This window comes from Cyrtonyx montezumae, unplaced genomic scaffold (genome assembly GCF_038088225.1).
Source record: "Cyrtonyx montezumae isolate F1298 unplaced genomic scaffold, pur_monq_1.0 scaffold_3, whole genome shotgun sequence".
Lineage (NCBI taxonomy): Eukaryota > Metazoa > Chordata > Aves > Galliformes > Odontophoridae > Cyrtonyx > Cyrtonyx montezumae.
In genome coordinates, this window is record NW_027072034.1 from 65954427 (window position 1) to 65969424 (window position 14998).

A 14998-nucleotide genomic window follows, 5' to 3' on the forward strand; every position below is an offset into this window, starting at 1 on the left:
AAGCTTGGCTGAAATTCCATTTAGCACAGAAATAGCTAATAGCTGAGTAATTGCAGCATGTGCTCCATAGGGAATCATTTTAGTACTAGCATAATAACACTGAATTTTAATTGACTTTGACATTACAGTATGGTAGAGTGAGTGTTATTCTGCTCAAAACTGCATTTTAAATAACATTTTCTTTTATATTACCTATAAAGTGATAACGTTATCCAAGAGAAGAAAAGTGATTAGAGTTGGAGTGTGAATACACAGATACTGAAGGCACTCAATGTGATTCTGTTCCACATGGTCCTCCAAAACACACTTCACCAACACTACAGAGAGCTCTCAGTTTCTTCTATACTTTTTATACGCTACATTACTTTTTAAAGTGAATTTTAATAATAGGTAATAACAAATTTTTGAATCATTTTAAGGTTGCATATTGGCAAAGCTCTGAATATCTTCAGATAAAAATGGTGATTTTGAACTTTCAAGATGGAATCGGTGAGTCCTTGCAGTCAGATCTGCTTCTATGACAACATACGGTCAATCAAAATTCTTAAAATTCAAGTCTGCAGGCTTTTGCCTTTTGCTGAACGTGCATGATGTTTTACTTTCACCTTTGTGAAGGAAGAATCAGAATACACACACACGCATACACACACATTTTGTGCCAAATCCTGGACTATGGGCAGCAGCTATTTTGCCTAATCTGTAAAACAGACAAAAGCTGCTTGACAGAACATAGCCGAGACTTGTTTTTAGCATCTCTTAAGCTTCCTTCAATCTTTTCTGGAAGTTCACAGTTCTAGAAGTAAGATTCAATGCCCCAGTCACAAATGGAGGAGTCTCAAAGTAGGAATGGTGCCCAGCACTGGTTGCTTTCACCACACAAAACAGTGAATTGGTAGAATCACGGAATCATTAAGGTTGGAAAAGACCACTGGGACCATGTAATGCAATCACCAACCCATCCCACCATGTCCAGTGCCCACATCCCTCAGTGCCACATCCACATGGTTCTTGAATGCCTCCAGGGATGGTGATTCCATCACCTCTATGGGCAGACTGTGCTTTCAGAAGTCCTAAAGCACGTACGGCAGCGAGAAATGCTCACAGGAAAGTCTTGGTACAGATGGTACAGCAGACTTGAGTTCCATCCAACATTACAGTGGTGATCATGAGTACACCTACGCACCCCAGGTTCTCTCTCATGTTTTCACAGCTGTCTGTGTAATGCTATTTTAAGCCCTGCACATTGGGACCAAGTGACACAACTGAGTATGAATTAAATTCATCAAGAATGAAAAAGCTGCCAGCAGTCCTGGTCTAAAATCAAAGACTAATTGTACTTCCCAGTACATACAGCAAATAATAGGATGCTGCTTTGTAGTTTTGTCCTCTCCCACAGCTTTTAGCTTTCCTGTACATTCAGCTCTTCGATCTTTATGTAGTAGGAACTTTCAGGCTGTGGGAAGAAGAAACATCACATCACGTGCCAAAGGAAAGGAAAACACAATGGCAAGACAGTCAAGGGGCAGAAAAACTTCAGTTTTCTCTCTCTATTCAGGCTGCTGGTAAAACCCTAGCTAGTTTCAGTAGCAGTCAGTGATACAACAGGCAAGAGGCTCTTCAGGCACTTCAGGCACCTAACCAGCCCAGCAAGATGTGCTGAGCCTGAACTTGTTGTGTGCCAGCACCCAGAGCTCTGCCTTGCTCTTCGGCAGGCCCCACCTGCACTTTATTCCTGCTCCTACCATCCCACCACCAACAGGAGGCCCTTATCTGCCGTCCACTCATCCGCCCAGCGAGTGGATCCACAGCTGGCTGGAAATTAGCTCAGTGCATGCTGACATGCCACTCTGGAGAGCCTATTCAAAAGGTTAATATCTTTTCAAATCCAATTAGAGAGCCTAATTAGCTAAAGTAATCTTTGGTCCGCCTGCTTAATCTCAAGCTACGTAAACATAAGAAAGATTAATCTCATCTGCATTTCTTATTAGACACCGCACAGGGTGCTGAAGACCGCCAAGCACCTCTGTTTTCAGGTAGGCACTGCGAGGAGCCCTTCTTCAGAGCAAGTCTAAATGAAGCGGGACGGCCGTCCAGCGGCAGCGGCCGAGGCGGCCAGCAGGGGGCGCCCGCGCTCCGCAGGAGCTCGTGGGGGCGCGGCTCCCGGCGGGCGGCGGCCGCTGTGTGGGGCGGCCGGCTCCGGCTGGCCGCGGCAGCAGCGTGGCGACGGAGCTAAGGGCGAGCGGCGGCCCCGAAGCCGGGCGTGGATAATTTCGGTCTTTTTCTGCTTGGGGTTGAGAACCGAAGAAGCAGCTGTCTCCGTCCTTGAAGATTTTCCTTGCTTTTCTCACTGTGAGCAGCTCTTCGAGGACACAACGGGCTGCGTTCCCTGGGAAAATGCATCACTATAGTTCCTGACACGGTTGCTGATAGACATATATATATATTGGGCCACCTAGAACACACAACAGCATGACCGTGACAGGCATTACAACCGACCAACCCAGAGAAAACACACCAGCACTCTAAAGCCTGCAGTACAAAAGCACTGTAAATAATACATACATTTCATCCACTTAGGGCAAGCTGTCCAAATTAGTGCATTCATCTCGAGTGATTTGCTATATAGGTCAACTGAAAAGCTCAGCAGGAAAGCGCCATTAAAAAACACTACATGCAGAGCATCACTGAGCGCTGCCACGAAGCCACAGATTTCTAGTGCAGGGAAACAGGCAACGTAAGAAAGAGAAGCTTTCTGAATACTGCAATACAGCGTGTAAGAGTTAGGTCGAAACTGAGCAAATGGGGAACTTAAAGTGAACAGCACCCCTCATCGCCAGGCTGTTGACACATACAGTATCAAAACTCAAGTGTTTCACACATCTGCCTTCATCTGCAGTCTGTCTTATGTGTAACACAAGTGTTCCTCTGGTGTAAGAAACCCACCTCAATGCTGAAATTTGTAACACGGGGACTTAGCACACAGAAATAGCTTTGTATATGCAACGTGGTGATCTCCTACACAACTCTTCTGTCAGTGCTGTTGGGCCATTTGCTACCTGCTCTGTAGAACCACAGAAGTACTGCAGGGCAGCACGTCTGCTGGTGTCAAAGGGAGCCTGCTGCGGGTCCAGCTGCCAGATGTTGTGCAGGGAGCACAGAACACCCAAAGCTATGTCCCATTACAGTCCCATGGCTCTGCCTGAGAAGGCTGTAGGACCAAAAGCTGATGGTTTATTCCAGAGTTTTTGTGGAATCCTGGCGCAGGTTTCTTGTCACTGGGAACTATTTTGCAGGGAAGCACTGCCAGTAAAGGGAGGGGACGGAGTCAAGTCAAAATTTGAAGGAAAGACACACACTGCCATGAGTCATTCAGAACTACAGCATAGCTGAGATTACTCAGCAAGCACAAGTTCAACATAGCATCCTCTGCTTCAGGAAGAAAGAACATCATTTATCTGTCAGGACCACCCCGCTGGTGATGCAGGAGAAAAGAGAGGATGGATGACGTATATGTCAGTTTCTCCTTGGAAAAAAGGAGGCTCCTCCCATCTACTGTTATCATTCCCACCTCCTGAAATGGCGTGCCTGACTCTCAGGCTCCCATCCAAAACATGTCCACTTTCTTTCCCTCTTCTACAGAAGGGAGCCATACTCCCCTCATGGCCAAACCCAGTCTGACTACTTTGCTGAGATGCCTTCCTCAAGAAGGAACGTAGCAGCCTTTACTCCTCTCACCTTGCAGAAACACTGATGGAATACAGATCTCTCTGTTCACACATCTGAGTGCTTTTGCAGGTGTTAACACCTCTCATTTCTTTACTGAACTCTGCTGAGATTAAAATCCACAATTCTTTCACTCTGGAAGGATGTTTTAGACTACAGTAGTTGGGAGCCCACAGTCCAACGCTTCCTTTTAGGCATTCTTTGCAGCACCCTGCTGCAGAAGGCTTGTTAACAGAATTCATAACAATTAGCACACCATTTTAAAACCAATATGTTCACACTTAATAGCGGAAATCAAACAAAACAGATTAGCTTAAAACTGGCTATATTACAAGCTTCTTTTAGCTAGAACTTACCATTCCTTGGTTGCTGCCCTGGACAGAATTTTCCCTTGTAACACTCCACCAAGTTTTCTCCCCTCAAAAAGAGAGATGATACTAAGAATACTAATAATAAATGTTATAGTCTGCTCACTCCTTTGTTCCAAAAGTATTTTGGTTGGATAGAGGGGAAGTAATTATCCAGCTAGTAGGATGGAGATAAATGCAAATTATTACAACTTACTGTACTTCCAATAGATAATCACCATCTGAACTCATTATACATTTTTGCTATAGCCAAGATCATGCATTTAAAAAAAAAAAAGCCTCTTCAAAACAAACATATATAAAGCAAAATACTTAAATCACCATAGAGCAGATAAAAGTACATCATAAATATTTTTGAGTCAGTATTTCTAGATGTATGCCTACCCAATGTCAGAAGAATAAATATGTTATCTGTGCGACCTGTCCTTCCTGAAGGACTGCAGCCAGTTTTAAGATTAGTCAGTTTTTACCTAGTGATTTCAATTTTATTAGGAAAAGTACTAAGCTTTCCAGAGCTTGTTAGGCACCGTGTTAAAGGAGCAATTATTTTGTTTTACTTTGTTCCTAATCAGGAAACACTGTGGTTCTCTGTCACCTAGCATAGAACTAGGTCCATCACTTTCCATTTCACTTTAACAATTTTACACAGCATAAAGCTCTAAAGTCTTTGAAGAAACTTAAAAGCACAGATGACGATGGCAAAATAACAATTAGTACTATTTTACTTGCTCAGTGCAAAGTATTTGAATGAGTGGACCACACCAGACAAAAGTAAATAAGTAGACTGTAGGGATGAAGAGTTCTTTACATAGCACCATCTCTTGTATGTGAAGCATACTAAGGACTTCATCCAACAGATGGTCAGTGAAGCGGAAAATTGTCTGCATCATCCGCTGAAATACCAACAACTACCAAACTACCATTGGCTGAAAGTGAACGTGCATCTATGCTTATATAATGGCAGACCTTAACCTCACATTCAGAGGTTCTGAAGATAATAAATTCCCTTTCAGAAATTCCAGGGAGCTGTACACATACCAAAGCAAAACTTACTTATTAAAGATAAACTGTGAGCACAGAGAGGAGGAAATAAGACTTTTGACCATCCAAACTCAACTTGCCTTACTCAAAACAGCATTCTCCCCCTCTATGAATAGGGGCTTCGTTATATTATTTGGGGGAAAGGTATATTTTCTTTCTTTTTCTTTCTCCCCCCCCCTCTTTTTTTTTTTTTGGTAAACCATCTGCTTCATGAGATGCAACACTTCTAAACATTAGGCTATTAAAACATGCAAGATATCCAGTTACATGGATCTAAGTTTCTCTCAATCTTTTCTCTCCAACCTCTTTAGTGAGAAAATGTGATTTTTTTTTCAAATTGCATTTTCAACTCTGAATTATATTGCTTAAAACTTAGAATTTTTTTAGCCATATATATATTTAACCCATATAACAGTTTTTATGATTATGTAGTAATTCCCTCCACCTTAGAATTCTTTAACTATAGAAAAAGAAAGAAAAAGGCAAGACCGAAAACACACACATTTTTCAGGCCCTTAGTCCACAGATGAATTAGAAGTTTCCCTGTCACCAATTAAGTGCTCACAGACAAAATGCAACCTTTGTTCCTTGAAGGAAATTGACAAAATTGTTTCCCTCCCTATTGACATGCATGAAATATAAATGGGTTCAGAAAAAAATTTAACACAGACAATGAAAATGTCCCTAAGGGATAGGAAATATATGAATACTGAATACACGTAGGGTAGAGAATATACTGGCAAAAGCCAGTAGAGCAAGACAGAACTTTGGCAAAAAGATGCTCAAGTTTGACTGAGATTGAAACATTCTAGTCAAAGCAAAGCGATCAAATTATTCAACAGGCACAGCCTCTGCCACCTTTGTAACTCTAGATACAGTGAGCAGGGTACTCTTTGCACTTCTAAAACACTGAGCTGCCAGACACCATGTGTCTGGACTGTGGTATTTCAGCCTCAGATTCTGCACCTGCAAACACACCAGAACGGTTCCAAGGAAAGTACTCCTCTACCTGTAGGAGGAAAGTTACACTGGCACAGAGATGGAAGCAGAACACCATTCCACAAGTTCTACCTGGTAGTGAAGGCAAACTAGAAGTTAAAATGGACTGACAGGGCAGGAGAAATAAATAAATGTATGAGGGGAGGCTAAACCTTTATTTGAGAGGTACTTCAATTAGAACATGAAGGGAGAGATGAAGGATGACCTTCATCCATAATAGTCACGATGATTCCAAGCAAGCTGTGAACATTATCCTGATAATAAGCCTGTCTCATTACAGAATTCCCAGACAGTGAGAGGGGGATTTGAGTTGATCCTAAACACCAGAAAGCAAGTCAAACTGTACTCTCAAAGTGCTGCCGCAAGAAGCTGCTTCTGAGGAAAAGGGCATCTCTTACTGTTACTTACAGTGAAAACCTGAAATCCACAATGGAGAGATGTTTCTAATCAAGTCCAAGATTTCAAAAGCACGACAGTTGAGTTGGAGCATATGTGTATGATTGGAGACAGAAAAAAATAAAGGTGTTTGCAGAAGTGCTTTTGGCTTGGCTCTTGTAAGAGTCAAAACTGAAGTAGAACGGAGCCATGCAGTGAGGTTCTCCTGATGGAAATTCAATTAGATGAATACTAACATTACTGGTTTGCCTAGCAGTTGAGATGATCCTTTATAGATCAGTGTTTTCAGTTAAAAGCTTATCCATTCAACCTTGGACTTCAAAAGATCTTCAGGGACATAATACATTAAGGAAAACTGGGCATCGATCACATGAAAAACAATTTTGTTTTGTCTGAAGGAATTTTGCTACAACATCTCTTCAAATAAAAGCATTTACATATCTATAATAATCTCTACTCTGAAGCAATGCCATGACTGAAACTCACTTATCTCAGGTCATACTAGACAAAAAGAGGACATTAAAAAATAAAAAGAGGTACATAATTTGAAAAATGATGCATACATTAGTTGATTCACTGTAAACTTTGTGTTGGGAGTATTTCACCAACATTCCTAACCTGTAGTTATATAATGCCTCCCACAGACACTTGGACTCACTGTATTTTTAGAAAAAGAAACAAAATGAAGAATGTGAGCCACCACCATCATCTTTCTTCACACTTCCACTGGACACTCTCAGCTTGTTTCTGGTGTGCTGCTATTTATCTCAGCTACTTTTCTGGAGCAGCAGTTTTCACACGCATGCTGGAGGTTACTCCAGCTTATCACTAAGAATAATCTACAAGGTATTTAGGTATAATAAAGACATGGTGGTTTTAGTTTTGTTTGGTTTTTAATGCTTGAATGTGAAACATATGTTTCTGACTATACACATACTCTTCATGCTTTCTAGAGCAAATCTGATGAATGCATCAGTCATTTAACTGCAGTTAAAGTACAGGCTGTCAAGAAAGCCATGATGACTCAGTAATGAATTTTCAGTTTACAACCTTGTATCCAGTGTGATTTCAAGATGATCATTTTTAACAATTGCAAATTCACTCCACCAATCCCCTTCTCTTGTTCAGACCAATCCTCCTGCTGCTCATGGCCTGCTAGGCTGAAGCCAACACACGTGCAATAAGAGCTTTAACTAGAAATAACAGGATTTCTAACAGTACCAAAATATCAGTGAAAGTGAAGCAATACGATAAGCCACCTCAGAAGAAGTCACATGAAGGAGAAAAAAAAAAAGAATAAAGCACATAACTGAAAGACTGTAGTGTCATGCCTTTGGGGGTCCTCCACTGTATGAAGCAAAATAGGGAAAAAATACCCTTGCATTTAATAGCTGGTGTAGGTGATTCAGTACATGAGCAATGTGCAAATTCCCCTATGAACTGAAAAGGACAAATACAAAACTGACTTTCTCCATTTTGAAATCAAAACAAAAACAAACAACCAAACAACAACCTCTGTATTAGGGAATCAAATTAATTGTGCGCATTACTACCCTACAGCTGCTTGCACAGATTTTGTGCTAGCCATGGCAAATACAGGCTCCGTTATTACAGTGAAACAAGTAAGCTTTTAAAGACAAAATAGTACCTTAATGACTTCACTGATGGTTTAGATTCAAACACAATACTCCAAAGATATTAAAATAGTAAAACATACAGAAGTTATACATATTTATTTACTTCTGCCCCACTAGACAGATCTTTTCAGTTCTACTCAAAATTCAAGTCATACTCTAAGATTAAACTAAAAAAAAATGTAAAACTAACAAAACAATAAAAATATTGTCCTTCTTTATGTCCTTGTAACTTAAATATCTTAGATATTCTTCACAAGTAAAATATTTGCTTCCTGTTTTTACCTTACAAAGAATGCCTTTTCTCCTACTTTTGTCACAGAAGATTACATAGACACTGTGATTAACTGTCTCCTTCAGGGTTACAGAGGAGCTTTCCTTAAGAGCTTTCACAAACGTTCAAATTCAAAACCTGTTAGCAATAAAGAAATAAAAGTCCTCTTTCACTTTTAGTTGCTTTTACTATTATTTTAAAAAGGCAAAGGACAAATTTTAAATTTCACTGTGTATTTTTTAAATACACAGTGCTAAGGCATATTACTCAGATTCAAATGAAAGTGCAACTAATACAAAGTGTGAAATCCTTTAAAACGCATCTTCAACATTTTCATAAGATGCATTTATTCTTCCTTTGACATGTGAAATTTCATACACAGGTAGTTTCAGGCCTAAGAAAGAAAAGGCTTCTGAGTAGTACTGTGATACTAATAGTTCAATTTAATACAACAAATGGGTAGATTGACAATTATGAAGCACTTCAATACTGAAAAAAGAAGAGGGAAATACACCTGGAAAAAGAAAACCTTTAAAGTAAGCGCACATTCTATTTTACTATATATCACAAACAAGTGAGTAATATTCAAGACTGAACTTAGCCTTTTCTTGAACGTGAGCTGCCTGTATTTATTCCCACTACACTTCTAGGAGGTCTGATCTCAATTGATCCTTTCTCCTTCCCTCTTCCCTCTGTTATTTTGTTAGTAGAAATTAGAATATTCTCCACTAGAAAGCTTGCAGTGAGTTCAGTGCTGCTCCAAGAAAGCCAACAAGCAAACTTTCAGATATTTTACTGTTCTAACACAAAGTGTTCCCTATAAAGAGTAAGAACTAACATAGTGTCAGGTAACAGGATTAAGGACACAATAAATTTCTTTCTCCACAAAATAAATAAAATTCTTCATTTGAACTAGACGGCATTTCAGTTCTACAAATCAAACCCTGTGGATCTTTTCTTTCACTTCCAACAGAAATTTAATTAGGACGCACATAAGGATTTCTGAGATATTTTGTTGCATCAATAGCAACACATTTCAAATAAGGAATTAGTTCAGGTTTTACTTCTGGTCGCTTACACACCTAAAATGCCAGTTAAAAAAAAAATCTCAAAACGCTAGTTAATCCTTAAGATTGACAAAGTCCACTTTTTCAAAATCTTTATTTCCTCTACTCAAATCAACTCCTAAAAATATTACTCAAAGATTGTAATATATTTCTAATGAAAATAATTTTGCATTTTTTTTCAATATTTCTTTCTAAGAATAGAAGGAAAGTACTATTATTGTTGTGCTTCAGAAACCAGTCCTTGTCATCAGAATAAATGTGGCATAACCACACACACACACACAGAAATGTTCAGGTGCAGTATCATAAAGATCAGAAAAGTATATACAAAAAAAAAATAACCAACAGTGTTTAATACTGTGACAGTTTTTCTGTATATTCACATACAGTAATCTCTGACTATCTTCATCTAACTGTCCATAAATCCTGAAGAATCTTGTCTATAAAATTGAGCTTCCCATCAATATACTGTATCTCTCCTAAAAATACCCGTATTTTACACTAATATACAAGGTATTTGCTTGCAAACACAGAAGTAGCCATAAATAAAACTTTATTCTTTCATTTCATTTACAAGCTACCAAGTACCATGTATTTACACAGCACTGGACACTTAAAGTAGTTGCAGTCACAAAATGATCCAGACAGCTGTTGATAAAGTAAAGGATCTTAAGATAAAAGCAAAGTAATACTGTAACAGAGAAGTGGCAAAAAAGCAGTTTTGCCATAATTATCAGACTTGCAAGTTGCATCAATTCTGGTTGAAACGACTGAGCGCCATGCGATTCTCAGCTTTAACTGTTTGCAGTCTGGCTAAAAGTTTGTACAGTCATTTCTCTTTTGCAGTTATTAAAATAAAAAAGTTAAAAACTATAGCAGCAACAAGCAAACCCTGTGACAGGAAGGCAAGGTTTAAGAACTAAAAAAGTTTATACAATGTGCTCAGGAAGGTTGCAGAATTTATCTTCCATCGGCTGGAGTTCGACTGAGTGACAACATGATTCGGGCGTATCTTTCACACAGTTCATGTGTGGAGTAAGAGGGTAACTTTGGCGGGTCATTGAAACCTTTAATCTCTGTAGAACAATCTAGTAGTTTTGGCAGGAAATCTGTCAGCTTTTCTTGCAAGTTAGCTGCAAATGAAAGAAAAAAAAAACAACCGTAAGCTTTTATGTCTGCAGGTGCAATTTTCCTCTTTCTGCCCCAAAGCGACTCTTTTTCTTTGATTTATTTTTTACTGGGATGGGAGCATGAAAAGTTTCACTTGGAATAATGCACATTTTTCATTGAACACTGAAGGACATATTGGTTCCTAGGAAGATGTTAGCATAAATGTCCTTTCAAAGAATCTATCAACATGAATCCTTTTCCTTTTGGAAAATAAAGAAATGTTTCCTTTAAGGACATTGTTACATATGGAAAATATTGCAGAACTTCGTTATTATACATGGAAAAAACTGCTGTCTATTTAAATGTGTAAAGTATTATGCAAATGTCACGGTAATTCGTTACCAAAGCACAAAAGATACAGGATCCGTTCAAGACACAAACCAGAACATTTTAAAAAATAATAGAAATCAGGAGTGTGTGAGAGCTTATACTTTAATAAACACTTACGTTCCATTTCTTGTCCAAGATAGGAACACCAACGATTTCTCATATCTTCCACAGCAACAATATCTTTTTCTTCCATTTCATCCACCAGTAGTAATGGCAAACACGGGACAATAAGCTCGTTCATAATGATCAGGCCATTATTTACTTCCTGATCATCTCCTGATTCAAACAGTGCTGCAGCATGTTCATTTAGTTTCTTCACATACCACCACAAAAAAGAAACTCTTTAAGTACACAGCATTTCACATTTCACCATTCACTTTTTGTTTGCCTTATGGCAAATTTGCAGTAACAATTGAGCTTTAACATTCACATCAATGATACGTACACTCTATTAAACCATTTGATCTTGTACTATTCCTCAGACCACTAGAGTTGACACCTGCCAACTTAACCTTTGCAGCTGCTCCTTTTCAAAACTGAGGTCTTACCACCTGCTCTTGTCTTTTCTTACTATTGCTAAAACACAGGTGAAATAAGGTGAATAAGGAAAGAAACCTCACCTTATGCTGATACCTTTTTCTAAACATTTGTGTCCCTGTCCAACTGCAGTGACATTGCAAGTTCACCCACCAATAGTCTACTGCTGCTTCTACCTTGCCCAGACACAATGGCAGTTAGCACACTACTTACAATGATAAAGAAACTGATTACTTAAAACAAACGTATTTTTTATTCTCACTACATACATTTCTTCCTCTCACCTTTTTCTTACTAAAATCTTTGTAACTTTTAATGAAAGTTGTTTGTGGTTTTTTTTTGTTTTTTTTTTTTTGAAAATATGGCAACACTGTCAGATTGTTTTATTAAAGCTACGAGGAAAGTTCAACTTTCGCAGTATATTTCACCCTTCACTTACTAGCAAACATTCTCGTCTGTAGTGAGATATCAGCTCTTCATCATGCCCTCTGTATGGGCCTTTGGACAAGAGTTCTTTGTTATTCTGGTAAGCATAGATAAGGTAGAGCAAGGCTTCCATATAGCTAAAGCAAAGTAAAGAAACAAAGTAGTTAGATGCAGATCCAGATAACACCTGTTTGAAGTTAACTACTGTGTTCTTCAAAGGATAAGTAACTTCACTTACTTGTTTGACTGTAAACCAAACCCTCCCCATCCATCCCTTCTTAATTTGCGTTTTCTACCAGATATTTTCTTCTTTTGTATACATTATAACAGTTTACTTCATTATCAGGATAGATAACTTGCAAATTAAGTGTGATCCAAAGCTCATTGAAATCAATCTATATTGTTTCACCCATTTCAAAAATGGCTTTGGATTAACCTTGAATATACATGAGCACTTAATTTTTTTCCTGCATGCATTTACACCACATTAGAATTGATCTTCCATTGCCATTACCTCAATAGCATTCTATGCCTGAGCAATAAAAATTAATCTAAAAAATAAACTGTGAACTTTCAGCCTCACTAAGTTTTTTTTTTTCTGGACTAGTGAAGTCTGAAGTGATGGAAGATGCCACAAGAGCATTTCAAAATCAGAAGTATCAGCACTCTTTTGGCACTTCTGTCTTTAATATAAACATTGATAATAAATACATGCCTAACTGGTGGAAGATGAGTAAAAGAACCGTAAAAGAGAACCTAAAAACCTAACTGTTCATAATCAACAGAGATGTCATCACACTCCATTTTGATCACCTCCTCCCCTCACACTACTGCATACCACATCCAGCAAACACCTTAAATTGTTAATTCTCTAACTTGCAGAAATCCAATTATGACAGACAGCCAGTGACAGCAGTTCAGGCAACTACCCTATAAGCAAGCAGTTAGATGTCTCATTTTTATTTTAACAATTAGAAAAAATCTAGGGAGAGATATTTGCTAGTGGAGTATTAGAACAGTATATTATACACTCCTAGTGAGAAGACATGGTCGAGGTTAGGGCTTAAACTACCAAAATATCAAACTACTAAAAGTGGCTAAAAATTATGCATGAGCACACAGAGCACAGGATAATATGGGAAACATATATGTCAGAATTTTCCAAAGCAGGCAACCTCAAGACTTACAGAAAGGCCTCCCAACAAGACAACATAAAAAGAAGGGAAAAGGTTACTTTAAATAGCAATAGTTGCTTAAAGCTTTGCTTTCAAATATCACATTTTTTTCTTGTAATCCTAAATATTTCCTACCTGAGCAATATATGACATATTTACAATCACTACTCTGCCTTTTTGTCCTCAAAATACAGAACTGTTTTCATTAAAGCAAGAAGTCCTACAGAGAAGTCCTCTTCTCAAGTCTATTTCTGCTCAGGAAATCTCTCCAAGCCACAAACCAATACAATTGACTAGACAGCAGAAGTGTTAGTGTAGGAAGACAGTGGAATACATGACTGCAAGAAACTGGGATCAATGGATACAAAGCCAGAGGAGAAGGACCTTCTATTCATTTCCATTCTTGGTTCAATTACTTGTGAAACTGCAAGTTGAATTAACAGTGTCAACCACTGAGTTGATCCAAATTAAAAACTTGTACCTGGCAGCAACCTTATTCCCAGATCCTCTTTTTCTGCTCTGTCTTTAAACTGTGTAATCTGTACCTGAACCAGAAATGGTGCTACTTCACAGGAAGGTAAGCCATTTTACGTCAGTATTATTGTAAAGCCAACCTCAAATTTCTGAGTCTTGAGACTATAGTTAAATTAAGCCAAGAGATGCTAGCTTTACACACATAGAGTGCATTTAAGTTCCAGTTTGTTGTCTGAACTTAAAATCATTCACAGAATCATGGAGCTCATTGGGTACAGACTTTGGAAAGCACAGGTATGGATAAATAAAATTTTAACAAAGCTTACATTAAAAAAAAGATCTGTCAAGCTGAAGAATCATAAAAAATGGAATCCAACTGCTGTGGTCTAGAGTTTGTTTACTTTTCAGTCACTACAATGAGAACAAGCTAGAAGCAAAAGCCTTCCAAGGTTCTTTAGCTGGCCTCACCCACAGCAGTTTCCTTACTCAAAAGTACAGTCAGAGAAGGTATGCCTCAAAGAACCTTTAATTCTTTACCTGCATTGAAAAGGCCTTGTCAAACACCATAAAGGATCATGAGTGAACTCTGAAGGTAGGCATGACTTGTCATGTCCACTTTTCAGCAAAAAACACATTTCAGGTAATTTTCAGAAATACTGAGAAACTCTTGTTTTCTTTTGCCTTCAAAGTGCAATCTTCCTTGCCCAACACTCCAGTACCAATACCTCTAAAAGTAAGAAAGACTGAGACTGACAGCTTTTTGCTCCATCTAGAGACTGAGCTCTACAAGGCATTAATTAGTGACTTAGTAACTTTTCAAATAAGAAAAGTTTGTCAATTTAGGGAGACAGGTTTCTGGGAAAAAAGAAAACAACCACCACGCAAATACCATTACTGAAGGTCATGTTTCAATTATGAAAGTCCACATTTTCATAAATATTTAAAGCTAAATTTTATGATTTCACAGTTAAGGGAATACTGAAGGAAAATCAGAAGAGCTGATCAGTTTAGTCTCATTTGCAGAATATGGACAGTAGCACTGCCTTCTAAGAGTATAACAAGTTGTAAACTTCAATAATTACCTCAGGCATTTGAGAATCTTTAGCTTAAACACAGGAGTGTAATTTCAATTGACTCCTTTAAAATAAGTCAATGAATACTCAAATCCTTACCCACTGTATTAAATAACACTTAAGCTATTTCTGAAATTGCATTTACTGACAGAGAATGAACACTACACTTCCTGGATGTTAGATGAGTCACATATAGATATATTATTAACTATATAGATAATATCACATGTTACTGCTTTCTGTTAGTTTCTCTCCTGCTGTCCCAAGCAGAATATATAACAGTAAGAAGTGAAACAGTGAAAACACTGCAA

At 38.2% G+C, this 14998-nt stretch overlaps 1 protein-coding gene across 3 annotated transcripts in view; it reads right to left on the reverse strand.

The window, feature by feature from the left end:
- Positions 1-10038: 10038 nt before the first annotated feature.
- Positions 10039-14998, reverse strand: part of USP25 (ubiquitin specific peptidase 25) — an 89586-nt gene continuing 84626 nt past the window's right edge. For all 3 annotated transcript variants that reach the window (XM_065741850.1, XM_065741851.1, XM_065741852.1), the window contains 3 exons: positions 11979-12102; positions 11120-11315; positions 10039-10635 (listed from right to left, as the gene is read on the reverse strand). In XM_065741850.1, the coding sequence (XP_065597922.1) occupies positions 10463-10635; positions 11120-11315; positions 11979-12102 (493 nt within the window). In that variant the 3' untranslated portion in view covers positions 10039-10462. The remainder of the gene's footprint in view (positions 10636-11119; positions 11316-11978; positions 12103-14998) is intronic.